Source organism: Lactuca saligna, chromosome 3 (genome assembly GCF_052625555.1).
Source record: "Lactuca saligna cultivar CGN05327 chromosome 3, ASM5262555v1, whole genome shotgun sequence".
Classification (NCBI taxonomy): Eukaryota; Viridiplantae; Streptophyta; class Magnoliopsida; order Asterales; family Asteraceae; genus Lactuca; species Lactuca saligna.
In genome coordinates, this window is record NC_136419.1 from 5,056,333 (window position 1) to 5,077,051 (window position 20,719).

The 20,719-nt window shown below is 35.5% G+C and overlaps 2 protein-coding genes across 2 annotated transcripts; both read left to right on the forward strand.

Moving 5' to 3' along the window:
* The first annotated feature begins 363 nt into the window (after positions 1-363).
* LOC145034297 (homeobox protein knotted-1-like 7) lies at positions 364-3,499 on the forward strand. The gene is made up of 5 exons (XM_078982677.1): positions 364-1,171; positions 1,305-1,425; positions 2,650-2,846; positions 2,917-3,048; positions 3,138-3,499. Exons 1-5 carry the CDS (start codon positions 866-868, stop codon positions 3,276-3,278), a joined length of 897 nt encoding a protein of 298 aa, XP_078838803.1. The 5' UTR covers positions 364-865; the 3' UTR covers positions 3,279-3,499.
* Positions 3,500-16,487: 12,988 nt separating this feature from the next.
* Positions 16,488-20,261, forward strand: LOC145034299 (phospholipase D beta 1-like). Its single transcript, XM_078982678.1, has 10 exons — positions 16,488-17,679; positions 17,763-17,873; positions 17,957-18,148; positions 18,233-18,475; positions 18,588-18,662; positions 18,758-18,905; positions 18,990-19,138; positions 19,250-19,426; positions 19,503-19,700; positions 19,816-20,261. The coding sequence occupies exons 1-10, from the start codon at positions 16,789-16,791 to the stop codon at positions 20,107-20,109; spliced, it is 2,478 nt and encodes an 825-aa protein (XP_078838804.1). The 5' UTR covers positions 16,488-16,788; the 3' UTR covers positions 20,110-20,261.
* The last annotated feature ends 458 nt before the right edge of the window (positions 20,262-20,719 follow it).

Here is a 20,719-nt window from a genome sequence, read left to right on the forward strand (position 1 = left end):
AAATATAATAACAATAATATAATTACAATAAATATTTACTAGAAGTTAAAAAAAACAATATAATCACTTCACTTGGACAAAAACAAAGTTATTATAAATACCACAAATACAAAACCAACATTACAACACGATTCCTTTAAGACAAAAACTAAAAGAGTTAGCTAAATTTAAAGACAAAAAATATAGTTAACTCTAATTAATATTATTCTTATAAAAAGATTAAGTATTAATAAAATTGATGATAATTATAAATTTAATTTTTAATTAATTAACAACAAACCTTGGGGCCACATATACACATCTTTATTGGGTGATTATCCTTCGCTTTGACAAGTATTCTCTTTCTCTTTCTTGATCAAGTCACATAAATTGAAAGGAAAGAAATTGGGAAAAGAAAAGAAAAACTTTATCTTTAATTTTGTCTCTGAGGTTTGTTTCTTTTTCCTGTATTGATCACCATCTAACCCTGAAAATCTCTTTAGAAAGAGAAAGAGGGATCCTTTTTATGCTTAAATCTGTGACTTCACAGAACTGGTCCAGAAAGTTTTCTTGTCTCTGATCCCAATAAGGCCATCTCTCTCTTCCAAAAGATCTGTAATCATAACACCCTTTTCTTTCTCTCTCTCTCTCCCTCTCCCTCCCGCTACATCTATATCTCTCTCTCTCTCTCTCTCTGCGATTGGGAGAGAGAGTGAGAGGGAAAGACTGCCATAGATAGGTAGCCAGCTAGCTCTCTCCAAAGTACAAGTGGTCCTATTTCCTTAACCCCACCTCTTGTTTTTGCTTTCTTAGCAAACCCTTTTGTTCACATGATCTCAATCCATACCTGCAAACACATTTTCTAGAGAGAGAAAATAAGAACACAATGCAAGAACAAGGGTTAGGGATGATTGGTGGTGGTGGAGGGATTGGTGGCGGCTTCACAGATATGGCTGTCTCACTTTCCGGCGATCAAAACCGCCAGCTCAAGGCGGAGATAGCCAACCACCCACTCTATGAACAGCTTCTCTCAGCTCATGTAGCATGTCTCCGTGTTGCCACCCCGATTGATCAGCTGCCGCTCATCGACGCCCAACTCTCCCAGTCCCACCACCTCCTTCGCTCTTACATCGCCGACCACCACAACCAATCTCTCTCCCCACATGATCGCCAAGACCTCGATAACTTCTTGGTAATTTCTTTTCCAAAAAGATTTCAACCTTTTCGTTTATTATTCATAACATGGAATTATTCTTCATTGATTTAACATATCTTTTTTTTTTCTTTTAAATTTTCTTTTGGCGATGAATTAATTGAATGAACAGGCACAGTATTTGTTAGTTTTATGTTCGTTTAAAGAACAGCTGCAGCAACATGTCAGAGTTCATGCTGTTGAAGCTGTCATGGCCTGCCGAGAAATCGAACACAACCTACAAGCTCTCACTGGTACCCTCTCTCTCTCTCTCTCTCTCTCTCTCTCTCTCTACAATATATATATATATATATATATATATATATATATATATATACACACACACATTAATGTGTTTTGAATTTAGGGTTATGGGATAGTTTCTTGAGAAATTTTTTTGATTATTTAGTGAAAAATACAAGAATTTCAAGGTTTACTAATCCCATACCAGCAAATCTGAAAATAAATAATAAATAAAAAGGAAGAACATAAAATTGGGGATATTAAGATGGGTGTAATGTGGGGGCTGTTGGAGATTTCTTTTATTAAAAAAAGTATTTATTTAATTAGTTATATATATTTATAATCTATAGTTAGGAGTAGAAGGAAGGTTGAGTTAGTTGGGTTGATGAGGGGAACAAAGAGTGACAACAAAACCAACAACACCTAACAACTGATGTTTCTTTAGAATTAATTATTAAGGAAAAATAAAATAGAATATGAGGGTTAGTTTTTAATTTGTAAAATTTATGTTTGTTGGATATTCCTTTGTGATGTAAGCTTTAGTCTTAGGAATATTTATTTGCCACCAAAGGAGTAGAATATATTTATGACTATATGATATTAATCATTTTTTTTAGAATTTTACAAGTTGACAAACGCCATTAGAGTTTTAGAGTTGACAAAAGTAATTAGATTTTTAAATAACTATGTTATTTATTTACTCTTAAAACTAGAATCTGGTTTTGACTATACAGAAACAAATGATATCATAAATCTTTGATGTAGGTGAAGTTAATCTTTCAGAGTTTTTCACTGGTGTAGCTGAAATAGTTAAGATTGCAATTTTGTGAATTTTAAATTTAACCCACTAAAAATCAGACGTGATAAAAAAACAAAACAAAAGATAGAAATAAATTAATCGATGAAGGACAAATTTACAGTGCATGCAGTCTTTTCATGAGTTTCCCGAAGTTGTACCTGAAAAATCTCCAAAATTGGTAATAATGAATTCAAATTAAATGAAAAAGATTATCTTCTGATCTCGTGTACTAAATTCGTCACAGTGTCTTGAATACGAATCTACATTTAGTATAAAACCAAATTTTCCTTTTTATTACTGCCTGTCCCTGTGCAAGACTGACTTGTACTGTACAATCCACCACTTCACATTTCCACATTCTAAATTATACTAGTAACATTGAGTATTAAAAGTAAAAAATAAAAATACTTTAATAACTTAATTTGATTTTTATTAGGAATAACACTTGGAGAAGGGTCTGGTGCAACAATGTCAGATGATGAGGACGAAATGCCCATGGATTTCTCATTGGATCCATCCGGTGGTATGGATGGTGGTCATGACATGATGGGCTTCGGTCCTCTTCTTCCTACTGAATCTGAACGCTCGCTTATGGAACGCGTTCGTCAAGAACTCAAAATTGAACTTAAACAGGTCTTTTTAAATCCTTTTTTCATTTAGACATTAAATTTATACAAACATCTAATGTATTATATGCTTACAGGGATTCAGATCGAAAATTGAGGATGTGAGAGAGGAAATTCTACGCAAACGAAGGGCAGGAAAATTACCTGGTGACACGACTTCCGTCCTCAAAGATTGGTGGCAGCAGCATTCGAAATGGCCATACCCAACTGTAATAATTCCATTTACTTGACATTTATGATAAATAAAATAACAATTATATATAGTTGGGTTCGGGTATTTAAGTTGACATTTCTGCAGGAAGATGATAAGGCAAAACTGGTGGAGGAGACAGGGCTGCAATTAAAGCAAATTAACAACTGGTTTATCAATCAAAGGAAGAGAAACTGGCACAGCAATTCAAATTCAATGACTGCTCTTAAGTCGAAGCGTAAACGATAGAAGGCATGCATGGTTTGAAATTCTAAAGCAATATTATATATTCCATATATAAAAAAAAAATATATATGTCGATATAGGAATATATAAGAGTAGGTATCGTATGGAGTATATCGAGACTAAAAACAATGGGAGCAAACAAGTTGTAACGAATGCATATATGATTAATTTTCTAACACATTTTCGGTTAATATATCATATGAACGTGGTCATATTTTGGTTTAGTTTTGATGCTATATTATCCCTTCGTTTTCCCCAAAGTGCCGATATCTTGAATGATTAGGGTTTGTTTGGACTTTGGAGATGAGATGAGGGTCTTTTTGACCTTTAAAAAAAAAGCTCATAACTTTGAACTAGGGTTCTACAACCTTGGAAATGAGGGAGATCTGCGGAAAACCCAATAAAATGTAGGGACAATTAGTTTTTGTTGCTTGTGTTTAGGTTTGAGTTAGATTTTTTTTTTTTTTTTTTTTTTTTTTGAAATGTTCCTTGAAACCTCAACCTCAACGAGAGAGGACAACACTAGATACTGCTGACCCTTTGATAGGTTTGATTTGGATATAAATATAAATTTGTTTATACGGCGGACTGATGTTGGAAGATTAATATAAAAAACCAAAACTTAATTTATATGGATTAAGGGTGAGCGTTTCCGAGTTTCTATGTTCTAGTGTTTGAACACTCCGTTTTATACAAAAAACATCTTTTGAAACAACAGGTTTTTAGCATTTAATTTAAACAAAACACTCCAAATATAAAAGTTATATCACATATTGTTTAATAAAATGTCACCAACTACCGGTAACTACTGTAACTACTATGCTCTACCAACTAGTTTACCTAACATGCCTTAAACAAAAATGTAATTATAATAGATTAACTGTCACGTAAAATGTTATCAACTATCTATATTAATTTGATCAACTATTTGCATTAAATTTGACAAATAAAATGTCACATGATAAAAAAATTGACAGATCAATGGCGATAGATTACTAGTGCATTCAAGTCATATATGTTGTAGACTTGGATCGAATAAGAAATATCATAAATCGATTTAAAGTGAACTCTTTTTTTTCTACAAATTAAAAAAAAAAAAAATTGGTAGAAAACAAAGTTCATTTTAAATCGATTTATGATATTACTAATCTTTATTTCATTTAAAAAAAATAAAAATAAAAATAAAAAAACTATCAAAAAAATCCTATACAATCGGCTAGGACATTTGCTAAAAACAAACCCTCAAAAACACTTTGTTTTTCTTATTTGTGCATGTTTTTCTAAATACGTATGTAAATCATATATACCCATAGAAGAACATTTCCAAACATAGGTTGTGTTTAAGACATTTATTCTAAAAATACAAAAAGATAAATAAATAATAATATGCACATATTGAACTCCACTTTTCAACTAAATCATTATATACATGGGCTTGCTTGGTTTTAAAAAGCGAGATGCGTTCTGATGCGATAAGAGTCCCAAAGTGTGATGCGAATGCGCGTGCATCACGTAGATGAGGTACATAAGTAGTCATCAGTGAAACAGAATGTGTTATGCATGATTACTAGTAGACTAAAACACCATAAATATATATAAATAGTAGTGCATAGTGAAACTAAGAGACCCTAATAGTAATGCAAAATGAAACTAAGAGACCCTAATAATGGTGCATAATAGCAAATATTAATAACTAAATAACTAATAGTCTAATAATATGCAAAATGAAACTAATAGGCCCTAATATTATTTCTATCACTCATCATCATCATAATCATCAACCTCAAGCACCATATGAAACATCCCAAAATTTAAGACAAAAAATTTCATTTGTAATTTAACAATTATAAAATCATTTGTCTGAAAACATTCATAGTATCAACCCATATCAAAACCAATATATCAGTAATCAAAATGTGTCTTGATAAAACAACATCAGAGTATAACTCTCAAATATCTCATGTGCAGAAATCATGGTTTGATGCGCTACGATTATGCTGACTCCTTTCCTTTTGAAGAAGAAGTACCTGAAACCAAAATTGAAAATTGTAAGCACAAAGCTTAGTGAGTTCCCCAAATACCACATACCATACATATCAACATACTGCCTAACATATATGGGTGCTGGCCTACCCCTTCTTTCTCTTTCAACCGGATACTGTCTAGCACATAAGCACATAAATCACATAATGTCATACATAACCATGAGTCATACAAATATCATAATAAATAAAGATGTTATGTGCCGAACATAGTCTTACTATTATGCCATGGGCCGCCACATGGTCTTTCTTGCCAAACTGGGGTTACCCCTTCAGTCTCACAAACAAGTGCCAAGAGTCACCTCCTGGTCTTCCATGCAAGCATCACCAAGACAACTAGCATACATACTACTCTACATAGCCAATTAGCATACAGTATGCCAGGAGCTACCTCCTGGTCTTTCATACATAATGCCCAGGGCTAACCCTGGGGTCTTCCCACTATACATAATAACATAGAGTGTGTCAGGAGCCGCCTCTTGGTCTTTCATACATAATGCCTAGGGCTAACCCCTGGGGTCTTCCTACCATGCATCAAACAAATGGGCCGAAATTGGTGCCTTCGACCCATAAAACACAGTGAGGAGAGTCACCTCACATTGCTGAAGTGCCACAAATAAAACTCTAGTTGCTAGATGACAGATTCCTGAACTGTCAACATTAAAATAACACCAATTAATAATTGGGATCCAACACATAACCATAAATCCATGCTTGGGGTAAAAGACTACTTTACCCCCAACTTAGCTTGATTCAAGCCCAAGGCCCAATCCAAAGGTCTAAAAGTCAAACAATGGACCAAATCCCTAACATATGGCCTAATTTTCCAAATTGGGCCCAAACCTCTACATGGTCTTACCTTAAGGCCCAACCATTTATTCTAGTCCAAACATTTGGCATTCCGATAATCCAATATCTTATAATCTTCAAAGCACAATTATGGCCCAATTTTCCAAATCGGGCCCAAACCTGTCTAATGGGCCTTATCCTAAAACTCAATAATTCCCTTAATCCATTAATTTGTTCCCAACTGGCCCACGAAGTCCCACCACAACTTAGTCCAAGAACTGGTCCAACAAGAACCCAAACCCAATTAGGGGTTTTTACATAAAATAACGATTAGGGTTAAGTGTTCTTACTTAAACCATTAAGGACTTAAACCATTAGGGACTTAATCCATTAAGTCCATCACTCCACTAGACCAAACATACTATGTGGTCAGGCGTAAGTCATAACTTTCGTCCAATGGTCCAAAACATGGGTCCCGAAAAGTGCAAACTAAGACCTCCAAGATTAGGGTTTTCTAAATCCTAATTAGGGTTTCTAACCCAGCACATGTCAATTAGACCCAAAAGGGTTAAGCTTTAAGGTTAATTAGCATCGAATAATCCGGACCCCACCCACTACCACCTCGAGACGTGGTAGTCAACGGTAGTCTGCGATGGTAGCTACCACCTCGTGGTGGAGGTGGTTGTGTTTTTAGGCCAAAATACATCAAAAGCATCCTAACTAGTAGTCCAAACACACACAAACAAGGTATGAACTACAACCTCGTGGTGGAGGTGGTTGTGTTTTTATGTTAAAACTTTGATGTTTTTGTGTAGGTATTCCTTTTAATGCTGCTACATATGATAGTTTTAATATCATAGCAGAAGCAATTAGACAATTTGGTCCCGAAATGAAGCCACCTAGCGTGTATGAGCTAAGGGTTCCTTTTCAATGGCATATTTAATCTCGATTATGCTTTTCAAGTTTGTGATTGGGATACCAAGGATCATAAACAAGGTGTGAATAACCATGCATATTAGCTCGGCACTCTTGAGTCATGTACCACCCAATCAATGTGCCGGTTAACCACACATGCTCCATTGATCTTTGATAATTCTCAAGCTACCCTTTTCCACCCTTGTTAGTCTAGGTTTGTGTGTCAGTTAACCACACACGCTCCACTAACGACTTGGCAAGGTGCAAATGTGCAATTTCATGGAATAATATCATTTTCACATTTTTCCTAAAGTAACTAAGATTGGGAATTAATAAACACATTTAGTTACATTATAAATTTCATTATACTTATTAATGAATAATTAGTATCCTATCCTACCCGTTTGGCTAACAAACCTCCATCAATCAAGGAAGTGGTGTTTGAGAGTGGACACCCATTCAACCACCATTTTATATGCAGTTTTCTTATACCCCCTTATAGATCGGCTTTGCGAATGCGGACTACTAACGGTAAGACTGATTTATCTTATACATACATACATACATATATATATATACATACATACATATATATATATATATGTATATATATATATATATATATATATAAGTATTAATCTTTTAATATTATAATAGTATAAGGGTTGTATTTTAAACTTTTAAAACACTAGGGTTATAGAATTTAATATTTCAAAATTAAAGATTTTTAATTAAATTTTAAATTCCAAAACTTGAGGGTAAGTATTGAAACTTTTCAAAACATGTAGATCAAATTTTAAATAATTAAACTAATTATATAGTTTTGGACATTATCTTAAAATTTGATCATAATCTTCCAATTAGATGGGATATTTGATGTTGCTTAATTTAGATCTCCTCTTTAAATGGCTATGAAGATTTATATCAGAGCCACGTGCGCTTTGGAGAAGAGCTATTTGTGGGATCCACAACATCTCTAGAAAACTTGTTTAGTCCTGGAAAAAAAACCAATAGGGGGCCATGGTTCAGTATCGTTCGTATTCTCGGAGAGATACAAAGAATTGGAATTGATTTGGCTTTCCTTTTTCTCTTTGAAGGTCAGTTCTGGTGCAAACACCCTCTTTTGATTGGAGGATTGGATGGGTCTCGGCTCCTTTGCCTCACAATTACTTCTTATTTTCGAGCAGGTTAATAGAAAACATTGTTTTATTGGTGAACGGATTTACTCTGATGGCGTCAAATTGAAATGGAAAAAACACCTAATGATATATTGGAGATCAAGGAATTGGTTCGATTAAAGGGTCTTATAAACTAATTTTCTGTTAACAACTCCCAAGATATATGGATTTCAAGGCTCTCCACTAATGGCTCCTATTATGTCTGTGATTTAAGAGCCCTTAGCGAGCTGAAAACAACAAAGCAGATTGACAATCCGATTATATGGTTTAGTCTGGTTCCTTTGAAATTTATCGCTTTTGTGTAGCAGGCTTCCATGAACAGAATCTCTTCGGTAGCAGTTTTCTCGAGGAGGGGTATTTCTGTCTCCAGCTCTCGGTGTAAATTATACGGTGCTGGGTTGGGTGATACTAATCATTTTCTCATTAACTGTCCCCTTGCACGTGAGACCTTGAATTAGATTATGAATTGGTGTAAGATCGCATCAATACAATCTCATTCGGTTAGAGATCTCTTAATTTATGCTACTACTTACGGTAATTGCCCCCAAAAAACTAAAATTGTCTTGGATATTCTCTATGGGTATCTTTGGTGCACTTAGAAGGCGAGGAACGAAATAATGTTCAATAATTTGAAGAAAAACGCCTCAAAACTGGCGGATAACATTCTTACTTTAGTGTTTAGTTGGATGAAATATGGAGGAAGGAAAAGGAATTGTAAATGGTTGGATTGGGTGTGTTCTCCATTCAATGTTTTGTACAAGTTATTCGGGTAATACCGAACCGAACCGATTAATACTCGAACCAAACCGAACCTGTATTGGTTAATCGGTTCGATTTTTGGTTCATGTAATTACCCTTATTCGGTTTTCCGGTTATTCGGGATAATGTCGGTTCGGTCCGGTTCCGACCCGAATAAAATCCCTAATCATTAATGACGAAGAAGTCATAATTGTAACATTCACTATCTAGATAATTTTCATCTTTGACCCCTTGGTATAAAATTGTTTGCAAAGTGGTCCCTTGGTCCTTAAATGAAGAACACAAAGTTGTATGCATATGTTGGGTGTACGTGGTGAATGTTCAAACCCTAATTTTTAAGATTTAGATCCTATTTAAACATCATTAAGCCCCAAGCAGGGGCGGAACACAAGCAATCACTCTAAGTGGATGAAAACAAAGCTTCAGAGCAAAATCAGTATAAACAAGTATAATGTTATTCAAAGTTATGACATATCAAAAATATAAAGAAACAATTATTATAAGATATTGTTACACCTCTCCTCGAAATTGAAATAGTCGAATTTTTACATTTCTCAAGTACCATAAAATTATCTTAACTTTACTTCAGTTTTTTTTTTTTTTTTTACAATATTTATAGTTGTAGTCCAAAAACAATTAAGATGTTACAAAATTAACTAATAATTAACAATTATAGAAACTAACAATTGACATATACATTTTTAACTAGCAAAACTAAACTAGTAATTAAATTCTCCAATAATAACAACCTTCAAATAATATATATATATATATATATATATATATATATATATATATATATATATATATATATATATAAAGCAAATAGCAAATGAAATTAAGCAGATGTTGCAGTATTTTTACATCACTTTATCTTTCTCAAATTCCAACACGTTATCATAAAGCCACATTTTGAAAGAGAAAGAGATTTACTTACAAATTCGGTGGATAGGAAACGTCGGAGCAGGGAGACAGAGAACACCAGAGTCAACTCAATTCTGACGAAGTGGAGACGTTGGAGAGGAAGCACCGACCATGGAGGTCACTGGTTAGAGACTCAGAGTAGCAATTCAACGAACGATAGGACAAAGATGAGAGAAAGATTCCACGGAGTTCAACCAGGGTGGAGAGGAAAAATGAAGTAACGACCACTCCGGAAGAGGCGGTGATGTTTTCTTATGAGAAGGCAAACATATTTGAGGACTTCGTCGGTGGAACTATTTTCCTGTGAGCATTTTCTACCGCATCACTGATATTCTTTAGTTTAGGGTTTTACATTTACTGAAATATTGTTTTAATAAACTATAAACCATAATAGTTTTTTGGATTTATTTATAGATTTTCCCAATCAATCGGTATCTCTAAAAAGAAGGATTTGATTTTGAAGTTTTCACTAATTTTCTGATATTATGTTACTTATTTAATTCTATTACCAAGCAAATAAGATTGACTTTTTTGGAGTTGATTAGTCTTATATATGATAAACCCGGAGGGGATAAAAGCTAGTGGAACAATTACAATCTATCCCATATACAATACATGTATTAATAATTAAAAAAATCAGGGGGCCATGCCCCCGACCCTAGAGACGTCCCACCACTGCCCCCAAGGCTCCTTCCCTCATTAGCCTCTAGCCCCATTTCATACCTTGCAAAACTTAATACATCATTGTAAGCATTTTGAGCCTTAGAGTGTGTTGTTGGTGTTCTTGAAAGAGGAAGAAGGAATCAGATTCACCTTGGAAGCTCAAGACCACTTTACATCTAGAAGTATCTTTCCCTCAAGCGTTATTATGAGGTATAACGATCTGAACTTGTTGGTTATTCCTTTAGATCTTGTTAAATGTGGAGTTTTGTGCTTATTAGCCCCATAATCTTGGTCAATTTGGGTAGAAGCTACTCTAGACAAAATGAGTTGTCCTTTTGGACGTTTTAGAGTGTATAGAGTGATAAAAATGGGATGTTGGCCTTTTTTTTACCATGCAAAGGTTATGATGTCTTAATGGGTTAAGAAGGCAGGGTTTTAAGATTTGGGTACTTAATAGCCATGCAAGGTCATAGAGTTGGAAACTTTAAGTTTTAGAACACTATTTGGGACTAGATCTAGGCTTTTGACAAAAGCACTTAAGAGAATAAGCACTTAATACAAGTATTACACCTTATCCGAGTACGTTGGGCGTACTTCCGAGTACACCATGTGTACTACTTTAAGTCCCTATATCTGGATAAGCGAGTACACCATGTGTACATGCTGAGTAAGTCAGGCGTACTCAGTCTGAGTCTACTCGGTTGACTTTTTAACTTTTGACTTTGACCAGGATTTTGAACAATTTCGACCTAGGGGTATTTTGGGTATTTTGAGCTGAGTTTTGAGATTTGGTCACTGATTCTTGCATATGTGACCTGTAAAGTTGATATTCGGAGCAGCGTGTGGTTCAGTTATTTGTCAAACTGTGAGGTGAGTTTTCCTCACGATACTTGTGGGTCGAAGGTACCAATGATGACCCACTAGGTTATGTGTCATGGTATATAAAATGTTGCTATGATGTAGTGATCTGTTAGATCTGTATGATTATCTGTTATATTTGATGGTTATATGTTTATCTGTTGCATATGTCGACATAGTGTAGTTGGGTTGAGGCAATACTGCTCTGTGTGGAAGCCAACAAACCAAGGAGCAATCTAGATATAAGTTATGGACCAGAAAGGCAAACCAAACATATACCATAGGCTTGGGAGAAAGCCTGATATAAGTTGTGGGCCGGAAAGGCAAGTCAGACTTATACTATGGGCTCAAGAGCAAGTTAGACATAAGTTGTGGGGTGGTAAGGAAAGCCAGCCGTATGTTATGGGCTCGGGAGCAATCTAGCCATGAGCTGTGGACCAGGAAGGCAAGCTAGACTCATGTCGTGAGCTTAGGGGTAATCCAACTGTAACACCGTAAATTTCAAAACAATTTTTCTTTTGAAAACGTATAATTCTCAATACATATTTCACAAAACATCATCTATTAAAATCACAAAACATAGCTCTATGTTTAATAAAATGGTAATCCAGGATCCTCCTAACTCTTTCTCTGGTGTGTATAGTCAAGCTGGTGCCATCTCGCGACCCTGAGAAAAAAACCTGAAACACATAACACATAACACGGTAAGCACGAAGCTTAGTGAGTTCCCCAAAATACCACATTCGACACATATTAGCCACTCGAGGATATAACTCTGTTTGATCCTCTGGTCAATGTGTCTCAGTGGGACCCTCCAGTCCCATAACTCTGTGGACCCTCTGGTCCTAACTCTGTGGACCTTCCAGTCCTATCTCTGTAAACTCTGAAACATACATAGCATAAATCACATAGGAATAATGCAGTGTATCACATCATATAAATAACATACAAAATACTCTATCACATAACTCTAATTACCACTCTAGGTAAATTATAGTGAGAAGACTCACCTCGGATGAAGAAAAGCTCCTATAATCACTGCTGCTACGGACCAGACTCTAACTATGTGCCAAACCCACAATAAATATCAATTAGGAGCTAAGTCAAACCTCTCACTTATTGGGTCTACAGATAGACCACCTAAAAGCCCATTAATGCCCTAAGCCCATTGGGCCTACCAAAGCCCAATAATAAATGGGCCCTCACACGGCCCAATTCCCAACCAAAAAGGCAAGTCCAAACCAAAGGCCCAAAGCACATACATACACTTCTCTAGTCCAAGACTCTATTACATGAGGTACAAACTCCCAACCTTACACTCAAGGCCCAACACAATGCTTAGCCCAAAAACCCCCAGAAGAAGTTACGCAGGGCGTACCCCCTGGTATGCTCAGCGTACCCAAACACTCAAGAAACTGATCGGGAACCTCAACCCAGTACGCGGGGGCGTACTGGAATTACGCGACACGTACCTTCAGACTCGTTTAATCCATTTTTTGGGTCTTAACCCGTTAAGACCTTAGCTCAACTCTTGGATCTGGAGTTCCTAACATCTCTTACTCCATAAAGTTAACACCTTTAAGCCTTTTCATGGCTGATAAGGTCAGAACACATAAAAACTCTTACTTTCTTAACCCAAAATGCCCATAACTCATGCATGGCTAGATTCACAAGATCAAGGCCTTATTTTTATGGTTCTCCACCACTAGAAACAGTTAAAAGGACAAGTTATTAAGCTCTAGAGTGCATCAACTCATAAAGCCTCAAGCTTGGGACCAAAAACCCTAAAATGGACCCTAATATGCACAAAAACAAAAAGAGAGGGAAAGCTTGAAGCTTTATACCTTCAAATGGTGCTCTAGCCCCAAGAAAGCTCATATCCACAGCCTGTTCTTCAACTTCACTCCCTTCCATGCTCCTTATTAACTCTCAAAAGCCCACAAGAACACAAACAAGCTCATCATGGCCACCACAAGCTTCAAGAATGGATATTAGGGTTTGAGAGGGTTTAATAACTGAGGAAGGTGGCTAGAAATGAGACCATCTCTTTCTTTTTATAGGGATACTTCACTTAGTTAGGGTTTCCTTCTGTGCCTAGTACGCCCAGCGTACCTCCCTGGTACGCCCAACATACTAGGTAGCTCTTGCTTATGAAACACGCGCATTTGTACGCTAAGCGTACGCATACATACGCCCAACGTACTTCGTTGCCAAAATCCTCACTTAGGGACTTATCTTGCCAACTCTCCCAAACTTCCATAGCATCTTCGAAATGACTCGAATTTCAAAAATCCTCATACCTACGGAAAGGTAATGAGATGTCCTATGTTTCTAACAACTCGCCTCAACCCGAGACATCCTAGCCCCCGATTCGTGGCCCATAAACCTTAATCATGGATAATATGAAACCAGATGTTACACCAACCCGATGGATGTGACTGATTGGACCTAGTATGCATGATTGCATATGTTATATGTTGTGTGGGGGTACTTTAGGGGAACTCACTAAGCTTTGGCTTACAATTTAAGTTTATTGTTTCAGATACTTCAGATGTTTGGGGAAAAGCAAAGGCATGATCATACATATCCTTCGGCAACGTGTTTTTGGAGTTATTATGATACATTGGTTTTGGAACAATTGTACTTGATCTTGAGTTTTATTATTTGGGTTTGACTGATAACAATGATTTATCTTTAATTAAAAATCAAAATATTATTGTGATTTTAGGATGTTACAATAACGGAGACAGATGATGAGGAAACTGATACCGAGGGTCTTTCATTAACTAATCTTATGACATATCATTGAGATTTATACTAAGGAAAATGTGGATAATATGATACATGAAAACAAACCTATTTCACCACAAAGGGATGCCTCTGTCAAATCAAAAGTCGAGGAGACAAGAAACCTAGATGTCACAATACACACATCTAATGTGGATACAAACATCATTAATAGTAAAACACCTTCGACTTCTGCTCCTGAGTTGACCACATTTATCCCATCCCGAAGGTTCTACTACCAAGTCCCGTATGGAGGAGGGTAGATCTTCATACATCTCCGAGAACTTATCTAATAAGGTCTCAAATGTCAATATGGGTGAGAGTCATCATCCTTTGACAGTTCCACCACCACCATCATCATCATTACCAACTTCGACTATTCAAGCTACAAATTTGAACTCACCAATGTTTGAAGGTATCTTACAACAACCCATTACTTCTCTATTTTCTTCGTTGTCCACAGATAGTACTCACAAACATTGAAGAAGAAGAAGAATGTGTTGAGTTTGTTGATCTAGACTTTGACTATGAGGATGAGAAAGTTTAAGATCATGATATTATGTCTGGTAAGCAGTATAAGAAACTCAATTCTAAGCTTAACACGATTCTTCAATATTTTTAATGATACTGCTGGTATGAAGAAAGTTTGGATAATTAGTAATTTTAAAGGATATAAAAGAAAAAAATAAAATTTAATTGAATGGGTATATATATATATATATATATATATATATATATATATATATATATATATATAAAGTATCAGCTTTCAATAAATAAAATAAACCTATGATAGTAGCAAACATTAATATAAACAAAAAATCAATCATAATAATACATTAGGATTTTTATTTATTATTTAAACAAAATAAATCAATCATACATTAAAAATTTAAAAATAAAATTATATTAATTTAATAAAAAATAAAACAATAGACTCCTAGGAAATAAATTTTTGAAAACTAAAAGTATAAATAAAAATTTGAAACTAAAAGTATAAATTGGAAGACTGTAAATGAAAATGTATTAAAATTATATATATAAAAATTGAAAGGAGAAAGATGTCAACGTGCCAATATTTTTTTTATTATGCTGTCTGGTATACGAACCACAAACCCGGTCGTGGTCTACGTGGTCACGGACAACAACCATGCATATCACTCCGGCCGATCGTGGTTCGTCATTTTCGTGATGGATCGTTGTGTCTTGGGCTAGACACAATGCCAAGCAGGGCTTCTTGACCGATTTCTTCTCTTTCAGTCTTCTTTTGTCTCCATCTCTTCTTTCTTTCTCTTCGTTCTCGCCGGAGAGTACTCCGGTTGTGGTGGGGTGGTTCGTGGTTGCTTCGATGGTGATTTAGAAGCTCTCAATGACCATTGTTGTCGGTGGCGGATACAAAACGTTTTAGTAAGGGTGACACTAAAAAAAAATTCAAAAAAATCAAAATTAGTAGTGGCCATCGTATTTTAAGTCGGTTCACCTAATAGAAAAAACATTAAAAAAAAAATTATACTACATACCGGAATCGAAGTAGTGGCCTGGTACCCTCCGGGCTCCACTAAAATCCGCCACTGATTATTGTGGTAAGTATAATGAATGGTCTTAAAACAGTAAAACTATAAATGTTTAAAGTATAAATTGAAACTCTTAATTTAAGATAAGGGGGTAAAACTTGAATATTTGAAATATAAACCAAAGTCTGTTTTGAAACTTTTAATTAGATTGATGGGCCGTACTTTGAATCTTTGTAATGCATGTAATCAAATTAATCGTTCACTTCATTGTATATTTAGATTTTTCATTTTTATTCGATAGAATTTCCAACAAATAATTGGTCTTGAGATCCCTATCCTTTAAGATTGATGGTGAAAGGACAGTTGACGTTTCTTTAAGGTATTCTCTTTTTTGGATTTTATAGGCTGTCAACTTTTTCTGGCAGCCATTGCCGAATAAAAACCTTGTTTGCAGTACCCGAGAAACTCCAATAGCCATTGCCCACATGCTTTCTTTACACCTGCCCCGATATTATCAAGAATAAGCACTTCAAATTCGAACCAATTTGCAAAGGAAAATATTCCAATCCCTGGCACATTCATGTCAATCATTACTTCCGCATTGTAGATGGAATCAAATCTCCTTATTTTTGTTCTCTTTTGCTTTAAATTCTTTCAGAATTTTGGATTTTTATCAATCATTTTCAGAATCGTTATGGCCGATTTACGCTTGCATTGCACACAACTTTATCCCACTTTTTATAATTGTATCTTTCTTTTATTTGGATGTTACTATTTAAGCACACGAAATCAACCAACCATTATCTTAACTTCATTTCTTTTCCAAGATCAATTAATTAGAGCCCTTTTGAAAGCAGTCTTCTCACCTGGGTAGTTTCTATATTACCTTTTAAACCACGTACCTTTTTCTAAAAACACCCGCCAACAGTTTGTTAAATGCCTAAGTGAGTACTCACCTTGTAAAAATTTGATCTTTAACATTTGAAGTGGGTGTCCCCCAAGATTGAAAACCATTTTTCAGTTTTAACATTTTGAATCGAGTTGTACGAATAGTACTGTGGGAGAAAGACCGGTTTAAATAAAGATGGCTGCTTTAGCTGATGAAGGATCACGTCATCCACAACATGTAGAGGTTGTCCCATTCAAGACATCCGGAGTCTCTCTAAAAGTCGTCTTACTACATGGAAACCTGGATATATGCGTGAAAGAAGCCATCAAACTACCAAACTTGGATGCATTCAATAGAAAATTCACTCCTCTTTCGGGCACCAGTGATCCATATGTAACCATCTCTGTAGCCAACGCTGTAATCGGAAGAACTTTTGTGATAAACAACAGTGAAAACCCTGTTTGGATGCAACATTTCTATGTTCCAGTAGCACACAACACCACCGAAGTGTTGTTTGTTGTTAAAGACAGTGATGTCGTGGGTTCTCAACTTATAGGAGCAGTTGGGATTCCAGCTGAACACTTGGTTGCGAATTCTATAGTCAAAGGCACGTTCCCGATTCTGAATGCAAGTGGTCAACCATGCAAACCTGGTGCCATGTTAACTCTATCCATCAAATACACACCCGTGGACAAAATGGTCATTTACCGTGATGGAGTAGGGTCGGATCCGGAATTTAAAGGTGTCCCAGAAACGTATTTTCCATTAAGAAGAGGAGGGAAAGTTACTCTTTATCAAGATGCTCATGTGGATGGAAGCCTCCCAAATTTGAAACTTGATCGTGGTTTAAGATTTATACAAGAAGATTGTTGGCGTGATATTTGTGATGCAATCAGACAAGCACGTCGTTTGATTTACATCACAGGGTGGTCGATTTTTCATAAAGTTCAACTTGTGAGATATGGTGCAAAAGCAAGAGATAGTATTTTAGGTGATCTTTTGAAAAGCAAGTCGGATGAAGGTGTCAGAGTTTTGCTTCTTGTATGGGATGACCCCACTTCAAAAAGCTATTTTGGATATAAAACGGTAAAACTTATATAAACTCCCCTTCTTTTTTTTGCTACTATTAACTCCAACTTTATAACCATTTCAATAAGTGTAAAATGTAGGAAGGGGTTATGCAAACTCATGATGAAGAAACTCGTGCGTTTTTCAAGAATTCATCTGTTCAAGTTTTGCTTTGTCCAAGGTCTATAGCAAAGGGTAGCTGGGTCAAGAAGGTTGGATTTCAATTGGGAACAAAAAAAAAAAAAAAAACTTTTTTTTAAAGTATTCAAGTCTGAAATTTGAAGTTTGAATGCAGGATGCTGAAACCATTTATAGTCATCATCAAAAGACTGTTATAGTGGATGCTGATGCTGGTATCAAAAGAAGGATTATGGCATTTGTTGGAGGTCTTGATTTATGTGTGGGGCGTTATGACACTCCAGAACATTCTCTTTTTACTACGTTACACACACTGCATAAAGACGATTATCACAATCCAAACTATACAGTAAGCAAGCATTTTATTTTATTAATTACTTGTTATTTTATATTATCTTTTTGAAATGTGATATGTTTTTATGTTGTTTATCAGGGGCCCACGACAGGGTGTCCAAGAGAACCATGGCATGATTTGCATTGCAGGATTGAAGGTCCAGCAGCATACGATGTACTCCAAAACTTTGAGGAGAGATGGTTGAGAGCTTCAAAGCCACGTGGCCTTTCAATGACCAAATTTTTTGATGTGTTGCTAAAAGTTGACAAGATTCCAGACATTTTAGGTGTAACCGATGCTCGTTACACTAGTGAGAAAGATCCAGAAGGTTGGCATATCCAGGTATTTATCAAACACAATAAACATATCTATATATGTACATCTTAATTTTTACTAAATGACCACCGATTTCTTACTATTTTTTTTTTTTTTATCATCTACTGTATATCTGTAGGTGTTTCGTTCAATTGATTCAAACTCTGTTAAAGGTATAGGTTTCCCAAAAGACCCTAAAGATGCTAAAAACAAGGTAATATTACTTTTGGTTTCAAGCTTCTTTCATTAATTTGTACATTTTTGGGAATTGATGAATAGCTCATTTTGTTAATTTAACATGTGTAACAGAATTTAGTATGTGGGAAAAATGTGCTGATAGACATGAGTATACATACTGCATATGTGAAGGCCATTCGTACTGCTCAACATTTTATCTATATTGAAAATCAGTACTTTCTTGGCTCTTCATATAACTGGGCTAACAACAAAAGCTTAGGTAAAAAATAAAATAATTACATAACCTTTTATGGTAGAAGAAATGTCAGAGATAATTTAAATGAACTCTTATTGTGGTTTATAGGTGCAAACAATTTGATACCAATGGAAATAGCTCTTAAAATCGCGAGTAAAATCCGAGCAAATGAGAGGTTTGCTGTATATATTGTGATTCCAATGTGGCCTGAGGGAAATCCTACGAATTCCTCTACTCAACGGATTCTCTTTTGGCAGGTTGTTTAAGTGAAATTTATTATATACATCTTGAGAGATTATCTCTATCTATTAATTAAGTCTAAAAATTAATATAAATAACTTGTGATTAAAATCAAATCTTTATGGCAGCATCACACAATGCAAATGATGTATGACATTATTTACAAGGCTTTACTAGAAACGGGGCTCCAAAACGAATACGAACCACAAGATTACTTAAACTTTTTCTGCCTTGGAACCCGAGAGTCATCTAAATACGCACCTGTTTCTAATGGGAAACTTTCATTTTCCCCAAATACCCCTCAGGTACACGGACTCAGTACTCTCCTTTTTCCCTTACATTTTCTTGATTTTTCTAACATGTTTTTTGATTATGATCTAGGCGCTTAGCATCACAAACAGACGTTTCAAGATCCATGTAAATTCGAAAGGAATGATAGTCGATGATGAGTTTGTGATATTGGGTTCTGCAAACATAAACCAACGCTCATTAGAAGGAACACGCGACACCGAAATTGCAATGGGTGCATATCAGCCACATCATACATGGGCCCACAAAGGTTCTAGTCCAGCTGGACAGGTACACGTGTCCAATTCTCGAAACAAACAAATTAAAAGGGGATTGTATTTTTTAGGGTTTATGTATGTAATGTGACGTGGTATGAAATTGAATGGTTTTTTATTTTTTTTGGTAGGTATTTGGGTACAGGATGTCGTTATGGGCGGAGCATATGGGAGAAGTTGAGAGCATTTTTGAGGAACCACAGAGCGTTGAATGTGTGAGGAGGGTGAGGTTGTTGGGTGAGCAGAATTGGGAACAGTATGCTGCTGATCAAGTATCGGATATGACGGCCCATTTGCTCAAGTATCCGGTGGAGGTTGACGGGATGGGCCGGGTGAAGCCGCTCTCCGGGTGTCCGAATTTTCCAGATGTGGGTGGGAGTATTGTGGGTTCTTTTGTTTCTGTTCAAGAGAATCTCACCATATGAAGCTGCCAGATGTGATGTGTGTGTGTTTTTTTTTTTTGTATGTTATTTTTTTTTTTATTTTTTTTTTTAATAATATGTGTTATTTCATAACATATTGTGTAAAATAATTAGTAAATAAATGGAAAATTATGAAGCTTCTATGCCCTTTTGTATCTCTCAAACTCTTTTTTACCATATAAGAATCATTGTTTCTTCTTTTTGTGATCTTTGAAATGTCTATAGAAAATATCATTAAACCTTATTTTGTACATATATTACAAATGAACTATTTCTAGTTGACGGGTGTTACCAATTATCTTTTCCAACGTATACAAAATATCATTGGTGACCGGTTATAAAAGATTTACCCAATAATATTGGAAATTAAAAGAGAGAGAGAGAGAGAGAGAGAGAGAGAGAGAGAGAGAGAGAAATGTTTATGTTATCAAGGGTTGTGTTATGTGGCTATTACATCCTTTACCCGAAATTAAATGAGATCAAACTCCACATAACGCATAAGTGTGGAAGTTGGGAATGATTTCTCTACGACAAAAAACAATAAGACACTGAAAAGCTTGTTATTGAGAAATCAACAATGGAAGATCTATGTAATGAAAAAAGGGGTTTTACC